The sequence below is a fragment of the Excalfactoria chinensis genome, chromosome 10 (genome assembly GCF_039878825.1).
Source record: "Excalfactoria chinensis isolate bCotChi1 chromosome 10, bCotChi1.hap2, whole genome shotgun sequence".
Classification (NCBI taxonomy): Eukaryota; Metazoa; Chordata; class Aves; order Galliformes; family Phasianidae; genus Excalfactoria; species Excalfactoria chinensis.
This window is the reverse complement of record NC_092834.1, coordinates 7220910-7238327: the sequence shown is the minus strand read 5'-3', so window position 1 is coordinate 7238327 and position 17418 is coordinate 7220910. Positions and strand designations below refer to the sequence as shown.

At 44.2% G+C, this 17418-nt stretch overlaps 1 protein-coding gene across 1 annotated transcript; it reads right to left on the bottom strand.

Annotated features, from left to right (window-relative positions):
• Positions 1–414: 414 nt before the first annotated feature.
• TICRR (TOPBP1 interacting checkpoint and replication regulator) lies at positions 415–16839 on the bottom strand. The gene is made up of 22 exons (XM_072345980.1): positions 16125–16839; positions 15171–15456; positions 14382–14614; positions 13930–14173; positions 13370–13502; positions 12973–13109; positions 12080–12289; positions 11638–11786; positions 10817–10911; positions 10413–10506; positions 10185–10264; positions 9655–9897; positions 8961–9057; positions 8738–8807; positions 7916–8056; positions 7329–7419; positions 7012–7073; positions 6254–6406; positions 5374–5531; positions 2883–5163; positions 1409–1522; positions 415–1078 (listed from the first exon to the last, which is right to left on the bottom strand). Exons 1-22 carry the CDS (start codon positions 16764–16766, stop codon positions 960–962), a joined length of 5832 nt encoding a protein of 1943 aa, XP_072202081.1. The 5' UTR covers positions 16767–16839; the 3' UTR covers positions 415–959.
• Between the last annotated feature and the right edge of the window lie 579 nt (positions 16840–17418).

The following is a 17418-nucleotide window of genomic DNA, read 5'->3' as shown; positions in this document are numbered from 1 at the left end:
TTTTCTGCTCCAGCAGGGCAAGAAATAGAAGCCCAGGTAACTGATTTGAGGAGGGCAAGAGGGAGGGAAGCAGGTGCTCATCCCTCTGCCTGACTCTAAAATCAAGCCCCTCTGCTTCAGCTGAAATGACGAGCACCACAACTCCTCTTCTAGGCATAACACACCAAGAGTCAGCATCTGAAGCACAAAAATCACCTTACTACATACTAAATCTTGGCTGCAGGGCTGGTTTTGATACTTGAAACAGGTGGTTAACATTATTGAGGACTCTCGGTTTGGCTAAGCTGCACATTTAAGTTCAGAGCCTTTATTTTCTACAGAAATATTCAGCAGAAAAAGGGTAAACTCATCTTACTTTCTTAGAAATAATTAGTAGTCTTAGAGCTCCATACTTGTATGAATTCACATCCCCAAAGCTTGTAAGAGAGGTGCACCTATCACTCGAACACACCATTCCTCTGCTTGGGAAAGGAAGCAGTCAGCTTTCCTGCCCTCAACAAATAAGGTTTCCATGAAGCAAATACCTTTGCATGAAAAGCAAGTTCCATTTGATACCATTAGCCCCTCGAAGCTTCAAAACCAATCAACAAGCTTCTGAATTGCCATGCCTGGATTCAGGATGAGACAAGCCAGATTTCTGATGAAGTGACACAATGAGAATCAGTTTATTTTATAAGTAAACTAGAAGAGCGACAATTCCCCTTTTCTTCCTAGCAGGACTGAACCCTTCACTGCAGAACTCAGCTACTAACTATACACAGGAGAAATGTCAGAAAGGATGGAGAGATGTTGCAATTCAAGTTAAAACATTTAGAGTAGTTCCTTATTTCCGCTGCCATCCCATCTCACATCACTGTAGATAACTCCAGGCCACAACCAAGTAAAGGAGTCCCTTGTAAAAATCCATACAGTACAGCTCACATAACACAGTACTTCCCATCGTGTTCCTGCTCCACACTTCAGCTGAGCAGCCTTTTCCGTGAGTAAGTCCTGCTGAGGGAACGCTTCCTGGAAGCCATGCTGTGGAATGGAGACAGCTCCTGATTGGTAACAACTTCAAGGTCATCGCATTCCTCATCTACAAGGAAGAAAATTAAAGCCACGCTTTACTAAAACTCACTTCCCAGAGGCTCCAAGAAAACCAATACCTACAGAATCAGCATGCTGCACTTCCTGTTAAGCTACTCTTATTCATTACTAATGCCTCACCCTCCTTCCCAGCTCACGCAAAAGTTTATTGGAAGCATGCAAGACAGACATCACACACACAAATGGCAAACATGAGCACACACCTCCTGCATGAAGAACAATCCAAAGAACAATCCTTAGCACAGCCTGCTTTTGTTCCCATGTAGCTGCAGGCACGCAGAGCACACACCCAGCCCTTCCCTACAGCACAAGAGGTTACCTTGAACACACTTCCTCCGAGATGGCGGTGTCTGTCCCTTACAGAGCAGCGGAGACTGTGTCAGTGCCAGAAGGCTGCTGGCAGACAGAGAGCTCTTCATTGGAGGGGTGGCACCTGGAGAAGCACAGTGACAGACTGCAGCCAACTGACAGCTCAAGAGTGCTTTCAGCTAAGTCTCAAACACAGCCCTTATTCTGCCTTGAAGCTTCCATCAGCACAATGCTTGGTATTTATCCCTAGGCACAGTCTAGGCTGGCACAGCGCATTTCTGCCACCAGAAGATGTCTGCAATAGCTCTTTCAGGATTTAGCTTTCTTAGTAGGAAAGCGCTCTACTCTCACTAAACTTATTACTGCTCACAGCTCGAGTGCCCTGAAGGGAAATCACCATTACAACCACAGTCTAGGTTTGTAGGTACAGATGGTCCTCTTACAGAACCAACTCAAGGTTAATTACTGCTGTTATTTCACATCCTGAATATGGACCAACATTGCCTGTAAATTCACTCACTTTTTCTTGGTAATACCTGTCCTAACACCACAGACACCACCTCTGTGAATAAAACTTTTCTTCTAAGAGATAAGACACTGAAATCTGGCACTTCAAGGCATGCAGTGATTATAAAACACCATCTGCCTCAGTCCTCGGTAAAGCTTAAGGTTGTTGTAGAAAATAAATACTGCCTTAGGAGTATTTAAAATTGGCAGGGCCTTGCTCAGAGACGGCCTTATCAAGGTCAGACACCAAGTAAGGGCAGAGATATTGCCTAAACTTAAATGCCCGATACAATCACTGCAACAGAGTAAAGGTTTCTGATACATGCTTTCAACAGATACACTGCCACAGGCCCAGCGGAGAACTGGAGCACCAATAGGCATCAGTATCTGCCACATCGACTCCCAAGGTGCTGATCTACACTGAAGAAGCCAAGGCTTCAGACTTGACACAGTTACATTCAGTGCTGGATAGAAACAGGGCAGAATCAGCCAAGAATACCCACATAAAATCTGCTGCCCAGCTTAATTTGAAAAACACACTGCAGCGTGGTGCTGCCTGTCCCTCAAGTCATGCTTTGCATTCCATGCTGAGCACTGCAGTTACCTTACAGCATCCTTTTCCCCCCTACTTGAGTTTTCACTATTTGCTCCTACAGATAGCATTTGGTTGTAATTAAGATCCTCCCTTAAACAAAACCAAGTTCTTAATATTTCAATTCTTCCAGCCTCCTGCTCTTCCCCATTTGTACTCTCTTAATTATTGCTGCACTGATTAAATGCTCGCACTTGATGACAACAGAACTCCTCACACCTGAACTGCCTCTCCACATAATTAGCTTACATTCCATTTGCAACCCACTCTCCCCTTCCATCTCAGTCTCCCTCAGATAGTCTGACAAAACAATTGTATTTTTCTCCCACTCTGCATTTCTAGCTCTCTCTGAATTTCAGTAGTGTCACTTGTTCCACTTAATTACCTGACAAAGGGAAGACATCATCATCCCCTATACAAATAGGCTGCACAGGAGTTGGAAGCAAACAGGCTCTGGGCTTCTCAGGAAGTACCGAGTCTGTCCTTGCTTTGTTTCTGTTGCCCTCTTCTGGGGAAAAGGCACTGAGAACCATGCTGCACTTCTCAGTGCAAGCTCTTTTGGCCTCATGATTCTCCTCCTTCTCTGGTGATAGATACAAAAAGACACGCTTACGAGATGCCACGACAGAAGCCCCCATGGAAGATCTCTCTTCATCTCTGGGTTCGGTGTCATTAGGAGACGCTTGATCCTGGAGCCTGTAAATCCCCTCCAGTTCAAACTCTCCAAAGGCACATGTTACTTTGCCACTGCAGTTCTCTAAGTCCTTCAGTGTTCCTTCCCTGCTTGTGGATATTGCTTCGTCTGCACTTTTTTCACTTGGACCACAGCTACTATTAGCAGTGCTGCTTGCTGCTCTCTTTCTCCGAGGCCAGTCCTTAATAGCATCAGGAGTTGTCTTCCCCTTCAGCTTCGGAGGAGTCAAGGGAACTTCTGCTTCCAAGGGGGATGGGGAGGTGGTGTTAGAAGCACAGCTTGTTGGGGTGTATGACTGACAAATGAAGGTCTGTCCTCCACCCTTCCCAGGTGTACCGTGGAAAGAACGAAAGCAGGAGGGTGAAACACAGGCAGCTGCTAGTTTTCCTGGGTGTTTGCTACACCAGGTCATAGCAAGATCACCAAAAGGGCTTTCTCCTCCCTTGGGTTTGCTAACATTTGCTTCAGATTGAACATCTAATGCCGAGCAAGACCCGATTTTCTTAAAGCGAAGTTTGGGCAGGCCTGAAGCTTGCATTTCAAGCTCAACTTCGTAAGTTGTTGAGCTCTCAGAAGGTTGTTGGCAGTGAATTTTAGGAGTTGAGAACTTGGCTGGAAGCTCTGGTTTTCCCATCCGTGCTGCAGCCTCCCGTTGCCTCCTGTCTGCTGTACACCGTAAAGAATAGGCAGGAGCTGACTTAGGCAGAGGAGGTGAGGAAGTCCGGGCAGATCTGGAGTGTCTCTTAAGACTCCGTGCCTTTGGCCCACTACATTCCTCTCTCTGCAGAGTTTTTTGTTCCAACTCATCAATGCTTGTTTGAGAACTGCTTAGGAAGGATTCACAGGTGCTTATACTGGAGTTGCCCTCCTTATTTGATTGCTCACATTCCATCTCAGCATTCAGCATATGTTCTCCAGCAGACAGCTTTGGGGAGGAATGCTTTTTCAAGTCTTCTGAGTCCCTCCTTGGAGAAGAATGTTGTGCCATTGCATCCATTTGTTTATTCTCCAGTATGTGGGTATTTTCAGGAATTTGGGATTTAGAGAACTGGAGGCTTTCTACACAAGAACTGTCACCATTATCACGATGACCATCCTTACTTCTGGAAGCTGTTTCAGATGCATGTGTTCGGTTCTCTCCTGAGGAATCTGGTTCACCTATGGCCTGTTTGGAAGTGTTAAGTGGGGACTCCAGCAAAGTGTCACCGACACCTGGAGATTTTAGAAGATGTTTTTCAGGCACATTAAATTCCCTGTCAGACTCTTTAGCCTCTGTGTGGGAAGGAGAGCTGATTGCTACAGCGTTTGTAGCTTTTTCAGAGAGAGGAGAACTGAAGGGAGATTCCAGTTTCGTGGTGAGCTGAGACATTTCTACATCACTCAGTGGGCTGGCTGAGAGTTTCAAACCTGAATCTTCAGCTTTCCTGGGAGTAGATTCCATTGCCTGAGATGCTGGTTCTGGCTGCATCTCCATTTCACTTGGAAGGATTTGCCTCCGAGCACCAACTGGAGATGCCAACTTTGAGAGAGATCTCAAGGAACGTCTTGGAGTTTGCAGTTCTGCAAAAATGCTTTTCTGGGTGGCAGGCAGGGAAGCAGCAGCTGGAATTGTGTCTTGCAGAGGTAATAAAGGATCCAGAGTGCTCAGCATGTCATCGTGTTCTTGCATCTGTAAACCATTTTCTTTGCAGGGAGAGAAAAGGTTTTTTGCTGGAGAACAGTCCTTAGTCACTTGCAGTAAGGAAGCCCTTTTGCCTTCTGTTAACGCAGATGGTGACCTGACCCTCTGTACAGGATGAGAGAAGTACTTTCCCAAACATTTAGCTACAGTCTGCTTAGCAGCTGGACTTCTGTTGGGAGTCTTCTCCACCTTCTGTGGTGTCCTGTGGAGGATGCGAGGTGATCTCCTCAGCGGTTTACTGGCAGAATTCACTAGTTTCTGTGCAGACTTACGAGGTGTTTTCCTAGGAGTCTACAGAGAGAAGGAAAAAGAAGAAAGAAAGAATTAGGCTTGTTCTGCTCCAGAACCGTTCTTTATCCCTCTACATCTCGAGAAGTAAATAAAAAGTAAACTGTTTCGTTAGACTTTCAGAAACACTAAATTTAAGACACGTAAGTCTCACTAAACACTAATAGAATAAAGGGATTGAAGAAAGAAAGAGTAGCAAGTGTTTGCTTCTACCTGACAGGTAGTCAGCTCCTCTAAGTCCAAGCAATCTTTTCCTGTTCTCCTCCTTCCAGGTGAATGCTTCACCACAGGACTACACGCATCAGTGACTGCGCCAAAAAAAAACCTCTTGGGAGTTGGACACCCAGAGCCCCCAGAAGGCAGCCCAACACCTAGAAAGTAGAACAGTACAATTCAACTAACATGCTATAAATGATTGTTTCATTCACTTCAAAATGTATGGACAGGTAGTGTATGCATCTCACAGCCCTAGAAGTTCTTTTTTAGCTTGATGTTAAAGATTCAATAGAATTATTATTAGTTTTATAGTTTGGGAAATAATTATCCATAGAAAGAGTGCTCTAGAGAAAAAGAAAAACCTAAATAGCTCAGCTTTTTATACTGTTTATTGCTCATAGCATCAGAAAAATTTTGCTCATGACTAAGGATCCCAGTAGGTATAATATAAAGAACTAAATGTCACCATTTATAGCTGATAATCCTACAAAGAAAGCCTGCAAAGATGCCATCAGTCATTGCTTTATGCTGACAGAAGAGACTGAAAGTAGCTTTAGGATTTCTGTCCCATATTTTACAGGGATTTCTTCACTGCATTTAAGGAACACAGACTGACAATCAGCAATATTCTGTTACAGAGGCCTGACTAGTTTCTTAAGTTGGCAGCATATTATTCATTGTAGAAATAGCTGCCATTCCATCCTCCAAATTCAGATTCTCAATTCAAAAATTACTGGCGATTAATCCTGCCTACAGAAGACATTACATAATAGCTCTTAACTCCTCACAGTCTCTTGTAGAACCAAATCAAATTTAGAGGTATCCAGGTCAGCTTTTCAGAGCAGCAATATAAACCTACTCAAATTCCATTTGGTACCTGCTCCATCCCACTGAGTACAGATCTCTTCTTGTCCCCAGCGGACTTGCTGTGAATTCTGTGAGCTGGGCTGCACAGTAGAACAGAAAACACCGGAGTGGGTCCTATTCAAAGTCAGCTGTCTGATGCGTGGACTTCTTCTTAAATTTGCTTCTGAAATGTAATTATATCACAGACTGAGCCTTCTTTCTCCTTCAGCGATGGGGACATCTTTAGGAACAGATCCAGTGGAAGAAGCCACACTCTAAGAAGCAGCTTTCATACGCTTAACACCTGCACTGAGGTATTCATATGAAAAAAGCTTCTGCTATCCTGGAGCTTTGGAATGCTAATGCACACAAGCCTCCTTCCAATTTCCTCCCCCTCCAGTAATTAAGTGAGAAGGAATACTAGAAAAAACCATATTCAATTCAAGTAGCATCCAGGCTTCAAGATTAGTTCTCTTGTCTCTTTTTCTTAGAGATTTACTTCTCTATTTACCCAACCATACTCTTTTTCCTCTTCCTTCTTGGACGTGAACAGCAGCATCCAACTTTTTTGCATAACACTTTCTTGTTACAACAGAAAACAGAGCATTAATAGGGCCCAGCTTGGTCCCATCCACTTGATACCCATCCTTTGGATATCTGGAGAGGTTGTGCTCCACCAATAGCATAATAATGTTGTATTGACTATGTGTGGGATGAACGTGCTTTGAGTGCTTCAACACAGCAAAACCACCTTTAATAAACAACAACAACAACAAAAATAGTGCTTACCACTTATGGCTTTCTCTGGAGACTCTTCTACAACACCAGTCTCACAGCCTGGATCAGAAGACCTTGAACAAACAGCACAACATTGGACTTATCATACTATTCACAGAACTTACCATGAAAACTGAAAAGCAGTACCATATTCTACAACAATATACTGCTCTATGGGGGTATTCTGAGCAATTAGCATGAAACTTTACCTTCTATTAAGACACTGTCTTTCTAGCTGTACTATCAGTAACAAAGGAAAGCTAATTCTTGTGCTCATAGCCATTAATTAAACATCCAGCACTTACTGAAGAAATTGAGAGCTCACTCACCGGCCTTTAATCTGCTTATGCAGTAGTCTCCTAGAGACCTGTTTGTGTAGAGGTGTTTCTGCAACTCTCTTGGTCAGTAACTTGTGATGATCTTGAAAACAGAAGTAAATAAATTCAAGCAATGGATATAACAGCACACAATTATAAAGCAGTTAGAACAAGTAGTTTCACATGGGCTTCAGCTTAATAACAACTGCCAGTACAGAATCACCGTATATCAGCTTCCCAGCACTCACAAGCTATAATCATATATTTCAGAGTCCAGTGTCTATATCTATTTCCTACTCCTTCAGTATTATTTATTAATAGTACTGACTTTGATGTGACAGACGTAATAAGTCTCCTGAGGCAACTTTTATTCCTCATCCTTCATTCACACATCATTTCTGTAACTATTTTTAACATCTGATTTCTTTGAGAGGTGTGTATCAACTTTAGTTAAAAGTAGGTTTCTATTTCAAAACCATCCTGTTCACTACACAGTAACGGCTACAATCCAAAATGTTTTCTCCTTTACTGAAAACAATGCACAATTAGTTACCAGCACAGCACTTACAGCTGTTCTACACATGCAAGCCACATCCTACCTTTAGCCCCTTCATCAGTGCATTTGTATCTTAAGCCTTCCACAGCAGATACTGACTGACTCCTGGGCATCTTCTTTGCAGTCCTTTTTGATGGTGAACGTATCCCTTCATTGAAGAGGTTCCTCCTTACCTTTGTAACCTCTGTGAGAGGAGGCAAAGCAAGAAATTAAAAGGGGGAAAAAAAGACATATTTCAATCAGGCCACTGGAAATATAATCATATATCAGTGTAGGAAAAAAAACAAACCAAAGATTAGGCTTTTTTTTAATGGGGGGGAGGGGAAGTTGTTTTGTGGAGTTTCTTTTTTTAAGTGTCAAGGTGGAACAGTTGTTACCAGAATATCCTTCCCTAAATCTATCCTAGACTTCTTACAACTTTATTATACTATTCATTCTTTACAGGAATACGCTATTAGTGGGTGCCCCAGCAGAAAGTCTGCTATCCAGCTGAAGCACACGTGGGCTCAGAGAACACATACAGGATTTAATTCTTAGACATTTCACAGAGAGATGTGTTTCCAGATGTAAATGCTTCCTCCTGTCCTCAATTTCAATATACATATATTCTTCCAATAGATAGAAATAACCACAAGAATCAAGGAAGACCTGAGACATTTTCCTTTCAGGACATGATACAAGTTTCCTGTGTGTAAGCAGACAGTAACTATTTCTTTCCCACTCTCAATTTTTCTTGCAAAATTCAGCAAAACTTCCTTCAGAATTCCAGCATGCTTCAGCATGATTGCACCACAGCTCACTGAAACTTTCAGGGATGATGTGCTGAAGACGCACCTTTCCATGGAAAAGCTAGAAGTCAATATACCTTGCACTGCTTCTTTCTGCAAAGGCATTTGTTGGGATTTCTCAGTAGCAAGGTAAGAACGTGAGCTCTCCTAGAAATCAAAGATAAATTAGACTCATCAGTAGTTCTTATATCAGTAGTGCTTATAATGCCTACTGAGTTACAGAGTAACTCATGTTGCTTCACAGCACTGTTACACCCCTGCATGAGCATCCCACCCGCAATGCTTCTGGGAGAGTTTTACCTTCCTGATGGGATTCTTGTCTATCTTGGGAATCTCAATCTGACGCAAGTTCTGTGATGCTTCTGTCATGCTCCTGTGTCTGGCTAATACATTATTCCTTTAGAAGTTACAAAGACTCAGTTAAAATAAGATCAAAAAATAGGGTTATCAAGCTAATTGACAATTAAACATTGGTTTGACTCTAGGGATAGAAAACCTTCACCTAAACTCAGACTGCAAATTCTTTGTGGTGGCACCTCACTTACATCACAACAGATGTGATGTGCAACATAAATAGCTGTAGCTATCTTTAAGGTTGGTATTAAAACTCATTTCACAGTTCTCAAAAAATGAACACAGAATCCCCACCAGAGGTCCACAGTAAATCTCAGTTTTAACTTCAGTGATACAAGGTCACCTCATACATACCAGAGCATCCTCTTTCTCTTACAGAAAAGACTCACAAACTCTATTCATGAACAGAACAGACATATAGAATCCACCAAATTCACACACAGCAGTAACAGCAGGCAATTAACATGAAAAATAGGAACCCTTCATATTTCCCTCAGGCTCACAGAGTTCTCAGCAAGACTGAGCTTGCCCCAGATAGCAATTCAGCAACAGAAATCAGAATGATTGAGCTACAGTTTAGATAGCTCCACCAACACAGGTTAGATCACAACCAGCTGGCTCCCTTATTTAGGATTATTACCTTCTCTTTTGGGCAGATCGAGTGCGCAGTTCCTCCAGCTGATCACTCTCACTGCGCAGGCAAACAGCAGTGGGAGTTAGGATAGATGATAAAGATGGTGGAAGGCCTGGAGATTTGCTGTCCACAGTCATTGAATCATCACTGAAGAAGTCTGAAGGCAGGACAGAAGCCAGCTTTGGGGGTATTTGTGTACCCAGACTGTAGTAAAGATCTCCAAGGGTCTTTGGTATAGAATGCATATACCTAGAACATCAGAGAACTCACATCAAATGCAATCACCAACAAAACAGTCGATGTTACAGTCCCAAGGCTTCAACCAAACCTTTGTTTTAACTAATGCTTAAAAACATAAAACATTATTAGTTTACTTGCTTATTACCTAATTTCATTTAGCAGCAAACAATAGTCTAAACTTCTCGATGTTACAACAACGCAGTAAATCAAAGCTGTACGCTGCTGTTCTCTATAAAAGGTAAGTGACAAATCCCACAGTCCCCCCCGTAATACTCCAGTCACCCCAAAGAACTTACAATTCTAGTATTTCCTCTAAAAACTTCGTGAGGTACCCCGGGTCTTCAGTCAGACACAAAATGCGCAGCATATCTGTCATCTGGAAGAGAACATCGGGTGGGAAAATGGATTAAGGTATGACAGTTGTCAACACTAGATTTTTAACAAGGAACATCGAATGTCACAATAAATTCAGGGGAAAATTACAAGTTCTGGGTCTACTTTCTTGTTCTCTACGGTATACTTGCCTCTTCTAACAGTTGCTCCATTTCATCAGCGTTGCTTTGTAGTGAAGGACACTGAAGACACAACTCAAGCCGCAAAAGAACCTGAAGTCGGCACCTAAGGAAAGAAGTAGTCATTTACTGCCCCATTTCCTGGTGGAAACAGGTTATTTACTTCAAAACAATTGCTTACAAAGCAGTAAGGACTGGACAGCATAACTTGGTTAGCACTTCCTTTTGGTAGCAGGAGAGATGCCACATTTTAGATTTAGGCTGCAATGCTTATCATATAACATATGTTATATTTGCATTTAATGTTTCTGTTTTACCAGTGTCTGTATTTTCACTTGAACAAAAAGAGCTACCACTGCAAAGTGCTAACCAACTCCACTGCATCTCAGGAGTTAAATAAGTAGGGTGTCTCATACTCTCTGACTTTGGTCTCCTTCTCTGAGCCATGCTGTTGTCTGAGCAACTTGCTCGTCTTCAGGAGATGGTTTCTGACTTTCTCCACACAGGCCACCTGCAGATACACATAATCAGAGCAAAAACTTCAAGTGTGTTCCTTGTATGCAAGACAGGTTCTTCACACCCCTCCCTTATTACCATCTTCTTAGAGCAGCTCAGTTTTGTTTTCCTCCTTCAAGGAAGGAATTCTCTCTTGCTTTCAGTAGTAAAATCACAACGCAAGATGTAGAAAAACATACAGTCTAACAACAAAAGGCACAGGACTGCTAGCAGCTTCAGGCCTTCAGTACCTATAGATCTGACACAGTACTTGCTTTGACTACTGACAGTCTTACCAGTTTTAGCTTAACTGAGATACAATCCATAGAACTACTCAAAACTCAAATACTTTTGACTGTTTCTCTTCCTTGGAGAATTAATCTGCCTAGATTAACCACGAAAAGCAAAAACAGGCGCTATATTTTAAAAGCTGTCTCCTAAGAACCTTCTTTTCTGAAAATATTGTCTTTAAATGAAATAATAATTCAGATGGAGGTCAATGTAAAGGACATCTGTTGCAATGCGTTACCCAGAGGCATAAACTAATAACTGAAATGGATTTTCTTATGTTCTTTATATCAATTCATAACTTTTACTACTGATCCAGCACAAGTAGAACAACTTGGTGAAAGCCACTAACAAGTGTGTAAATAAATAACTTAAGTTGAAAGAAAAGTAGTTTTAAGATCTTGCTGTTTCATACTCAAACAAGTAACAGCTCTGCTCACATGTTCTTACCTACCTCTTTCTCTTTGGTATCCTGTATTTTCAAGAACCTTTTAATGGCCATGATCATATTCTGTGCACACACAGACGAAAGAACTTCCTCAGCAACTACCTTCTGATAGCTTGTAATTAAATGAGACTGCAGCTCCTCTTCAGTTTTCAAGTCTGAAAGGGAAATGGTGTGAGTCAACCAAATACCAGCTTACCACACATTACTGGTAGAAGAAAAAAAAATAAACCAACTCTTTCCAGCTGAAGAAAGGAATACAAGTTATCATGCAAATATGCATGCAAGACCACAGAACACTAGCAGAAGCAGCCTTAGGTAAATAGAAACTTCAGATCTAAGCACTTTACCAAGCTTTTAGGCTACTGTAAAGACTCACTGCTCATCACACCAGCCCCATGCAGCTGCAAGGAAAAGCCTTATTCTGATGTAGGGTAAAGTCATTACACACCTATTGATGTTTTAAGAGCCTTTTCCTTTCCTTCCAACTTCTCATCCAATCTTTTTGCTGATAGCTTCTGTGGAACCTTCTCACTCACCGCTGGCATACCATCAGGTTGAAACTTCTGTGCTTTTACATTCAGCCTCGCCACATTGAGCATCTGTAAGGATCTGGACATGGTCTTCATCTTCTGCCTCACTGGAGTTCGAGGAACCCCACCTGTAACGCCACAAGAAGGGAGTTTCAGAGACATTGCGTGGGGTAAGAACACCAAGTTAGAGCACAACACTGAATTCTGCATTGCAGTCAAGCAAGATGAGTAACTGTTAATCAAGACCACACTCTAGAAGGCTTATATTTCTCCATTAAATAAAGGTACAAGCAGCACAGGAGGTAGCAAGCTCTTAAAGTCAAAAGCAGATAAAGGTTTTTGCTCTGCTTATGAAGTAGAATCAGAAGCTGCATATATAGGAAAGAAATCTTGAGCCACAAATAGCTGACTTAAGTATACATCAGACGAGTACATATGCACCTTTGGTTTGTACACCAAAAAGCAATGAAACCCTTTCATTTGAAATTTCTCCAGTTTCAAACAAAGCAGAGGTATTACAATATTTAGCAGCGGTTGCAGTGGTCCCTGTTCCAAGAACCAGTGAAACTGCAGAGTTCTGCACACTGCTCTCTTAACAGTTTTGTCAGTCACTGAGTACCCTGCATTTAGGAGTCATTTGGATTGTTCTACACAATAATACTGATATATAAGTTATGCTGACTTCAAAATGGAGAAGAAAACCTAAAGTATGTCACTACTTCTGTGTAAGGACCTTTAGGGTTTATGCAATAAGAAGGCTTCTCTATCATCTTTTATTGATAAAATACAAGCAATCCCACACTATACATACGTCTTCTCTTGTTATTTCCTGCTCCAGCAGATATTTCACTTGATTTTCTTTGGTACAACTCAGATAAACTTTCTGAAAGTTCCACTTCAGATTGGTCTGCATCATCCTTCACATTAGTACACGGAACCTGCAGGAGTCTATGGACAAGAACAAGTCAATACAGATATCAAAAGCAATGAAGACAACACACTTCTTGTTCTTACTCCACAGGACCTGTTTTTCCTACATGTCAGCTGCTGAGAAATACAACCCTATACCACAAGTAACACATGCTAATATTCTTCCAAAGCCCGTTCCATAAAAGCCTTACTTAAGAAATGCTGAGGGGAAAAAAAAGGCTATCTTAAAAGAACTGCACCAAAGTGAAAAGAAGCACAGCACTGTTTCAGAAGAGTACCTGAATGAATCCATCAGATCTGAGCTTGCTCCACAAGCATTTGAAGAAGAATACCACGCTTCAAGCACTGAAGGATGCCAGCCCCCGGTACTGGACAGCTCTCGTTGAACCCACTCTGGCATAGGAGTTTCTTCTGAATGGAGAAATAAAAACATTAGAGCAAAGCTATAAGTGAAATGGCAGAACGCCTGGCCTCCACAAAGGCTCTAAAGGCAGAAGTTGCTAAAGTTCTGCTTATGGAGGGGCAGTTCAATCTTGAAAACACAAAGATTTGACTGGCCAGGGATGATCCATGTGACAATTTTTAGGAACACTCATTGTAAAAACCTGCTCCCAAGCACATGCAGCTGTGCTTTACCTATAAGCCAATAACTAGTATACTTTACAGTCTTACTGACAGCAGAAGAGCAGATTTCTGCATATCAAAGCCTGAGCCACAAAATGAACAAGTCCCAAGAAATGAGACTCCTCGCTGAGGAACTCATAAGCACCAGAGCCTTCCATCCCAAATCAGATCTAGAGATGAACAACAGACTTGCTTTCCATTTCCTAATGCCTACCTGTATTTGGCAGAGAGTCTTCCACTGCCATATCAATTTCACTCAGCACACTATGTACAACATCTGGCAGACGCAGAGCATCATCTCGGGAAGAGGCCTCCACTACAGTTCCCTCAAGGTTGCATCGCTGAGCCTCAGCTGTCTTTTCAGTACAGAACAGAGTGAGGACAGCAGCACTCTCAGAAAGTGGTGATAAAACAGCAGTGCAGGGGCACGAAGATTTAGTTTGAGACACTTCAGCAATCTACATTAAAAAAGAAAAAGTATTTACATTTTCAGAAATATAGAGATTTAATAAGATGGATGTTCTGAATTTAGCTCCAAATGACCAATGTGCTGTATAACAAATACTGCTACTACTGTCTTCATGATATGACGTGCAAGACCACCACCTTTCTTGCCACAGTTCATATAAAAACAGCTACTGACTTATGGCAAAGAGAAAGATTTACCATGTGCAGTTCCTTCATCACTAGATTCCTTAACAGCTGATGTAACCAGTTCTGCTCTGTGCATTCAGTCTCAGGGCTTCTCACTATCCAGCTCTCTGTGAGAAAGCTGACAGCCTGCATCCAGTTCCAGCTCGTCACACTGCCTTTCAGGATGATGTTGAGCGGACAATGCTGTTGTCTTTGGCACACAGCTAGAGGTTCCAGAATCACAGCACAGCTTTCCTTCTTTCCTTCTGTGTAAGGGTAAAATAAAGTAAAAGTCTTAAGCATTATAAAACGTACTTCTCATCTACGTGAAAAGAACTTTAACACAAGAAAAACAAATTGCAACACTGAACAGCTCTACAGTGAGTTCCCTCCAGCTTCTCTCATGAAAGAGTGCAGAAAGGCCCTGCTAAAGAGCAGATGCACACAACATGTTTCTTTAAAGCTAATCTGTTTCTTCTGACAGGCCTTTCATAATTAGTTCCCGTAGTTCAACCATATTGAAGAAACTGAGCTAAGCATGTAGAAAAGTGCACACACCACTACAGTGTGGGTCCAGCAAAGAGCTCATCAGACTCCTAAGTTTTCACAATGTTAAGGTACATAAAGAGATCAGGCCAGGAATGCAGACCAACAGCTCTCATATCAAAGCAATCAGAGCACCTGGATAACTTCGTTAATCAAAAACAGGTCTTTAAATATCTGAAGTTTCTCCGATACATATTCTTCATCAGGGAAACTCATCAAGAACTCTACATCACAGACCAATTATTATTATGTCTTTAAAAACAGAATAAGGATTACCAGACATGCTGAGAAATAACGTCCCTTCTTGTTGGGGAAACGCTGCATGAAGTACAGACTGCTTTGAAAACAAACTGTTCAAGGCTGAGTCCGATGGCAGAAGGGTCGTCCATGGCACAGAGTGAGGCACTGGGGAACCTGAGTCTCTGAGAAAGACGTCAGCAAGGTCTGCCCTGTGGGGTCTCGGACATTGCACTAAGGTTTCAGATGGCAAAATGGTGCCTCCTATTTGCTGGAGCAGTTGAAGCATTATCCAGTATCCACCGTGATCTGGGGATTTAATCAGCTGAAATGAAGACACAGAAAGGCCTCAAATTAATGCTGCCCAAAGAGGCAATGGATGTTCCAGCCCTGGAAACATTCAAAGTCAGGCCAGACTGGTGTTAAGCACCTGACTAAGCTGTAGATATTCCTGTCTATGGCAGGAGAATCAGACTAGACTTTAAACAACCCTTCTGATCTTGCAATTCTAGTGCCAGCAGTAAGATAACATCCATCCAAACAAACAAGGACTGCACTGCATCCCTCTAGAAGGACTGGCATATAAGATGCATACCGAGTATCACAGTGCAGCATCTTCCAAGTGTTTTCAATAGCTTTCAAGGGAATACAACAAAGACAACACTGCCAGTGAAATAAGGCGTAGCCAATATTTTCAAATGTGGGCTTTTTAACTTAAGATTAAGCTACTTGAACTGTTGGGCTGCCGTTCCAGATACCTAAAACTTCCACCCAACTCCAAGCATGAGGATGCCCATCCATAAACTCCTGATACAGCTCAGTCTCCACAGGGATCAGCACTACTCCTTTCCAGCCCCACACGGAATAGGACCATACAGCAGTAAGCAAAGATCCTTTATACTTCCCCCACTCAGAGATTACAGCCGAGAGCAGAGGGATGGCATCCAAACACCCATCACTGCAACACAGAACCGCGCTCCCCTCACTCCTCACCCGCGAGCTCTCGGCGGTGTCCACCCAGTACAGCGTGATCCTCTGCTCGGCCAGCAGCTCGCGGACGCTGCGGGGCAGCAGCTTCTCGGCCACCTCCTGCAGCGCGGGGGGCTCCGAGGGGACCGCGCCGCCCCCGGACACGAACTGCCGCAGCTCCCGGTGGGAGCGGGGACACGGCGAGAAGAGGAACACGGCGTTCACGAAGCCGTCGGAGGGAGCGCCGCCCGCGGGAAGCTCTCCGCCAGCCCCGCGGCTCCTGCGGGGCGCTTTGGCAGGGGACGCGATCTCGGGGCGGTCCCATGGGAAGTCGAGGAGCGTTTCCTTCAGGCCGCTGTGTGTGAGGGCGAGGCGGGTGGCCGGGCCGGGCAGCACGGCGGAGGAGCCCCGCGCTCCCAGACGCTCCGCGAGCTCCTCCTCGAAGCGCGCCCAGGCCCGGGGAGCCGGAGGACGGAACCCGCCGCCCCGCGAAGCTCCGCCGCGACCCCCGAGGGAGTCGAAGAAGCGGTAGGCCCAGCGCAGGCGGGACAGGCCGAAGCGGCAGCACAGGTGGTTGAGGAGGCGCAGGGCGCACAGCTGCAGCCGCTCCCGCCGCCCCGGGCTGGCGGTGTCCAAGAGGAACACGGCGCTCGGTGAGCACGCCATTACGGCCCGGCCCGGCCCGGCCCGGCCCGCAGCCCCTCACGGCGCGGCCATCGCTACGCGCCCACCGCCTCCATCACCCTCTCCAACCGCTCGCGCGCTCTCACCGTGCGCCCTCATTGGCTGCCGCCACGAGCCCGCCCCCTCCTCTCCTCGTTTCCCATTGGACCGCTGACGCAGCGTGGGAGGGGCGCGCTTGCGCGGTGCGGCCCCCTCGCTACGCGCCACCAGGTGAGAGCGGAGCGGAAGAGCGGAGGGAGGGCGGCCATTGGAGAGGAGCTCTCCGCCCATTGGCCGGCGGCCGTTCGCAGCGGGGTTGAGCGTGGCATTTCATTGGCCAGCGTCCGTGACGCACTGAAGGAGGGGTGGGGCCAGTGGTACGAACGAGCTGATTGGTCGGTGCTGCAAATTTAAAATTTAAAGGCGGGAGTGACGTCACTTGTTGTCACCTCCTCTCGGGCAGATTTGGGTAGGGACCCCTATGGGGTGCAATGGGAGTCTGCCAAGGGCAAGGGAGTACAGACCACTGATCGCAGATATGAGTGAAAGAATAGCAACTTGGGCACAAGTGTGCCACACACGGGATCGTGTACCCTGTAAGTGGCCTAGGAAGTGTCCTGTAAGTGACCTCTAGCCTAGTTCAGGGCTGATCACA

What these genes read in the sequence shown, in the direction of transcription:
- TICRR (XM_072345980.1), bottom strand. Translation starts at nt 16,766, where the DNA reads ATGGCGTGCTCACCGAGCGCCGTGTTCCTCTTGGACACCGCCAGCCCG. An exon ending in GCAGAAAGAAGCAGTGCAAG is followed by an intron (nt 8,057 to 8,737) that starts GTATATTGACTT and finishes CTCCTCTCACAG; the next exon opens with AGGTTACAAAGGTAAGGAGG. An exon ending in CATAAGCAGATTAAAGGCCG is followed by an intron (nt 7,074 to 7,328) that starts GTGAGTGAGCTC and finishes TGTTTGTTCAAG; the next exon opens with GTCTTCTGATCCAGGCTGTG.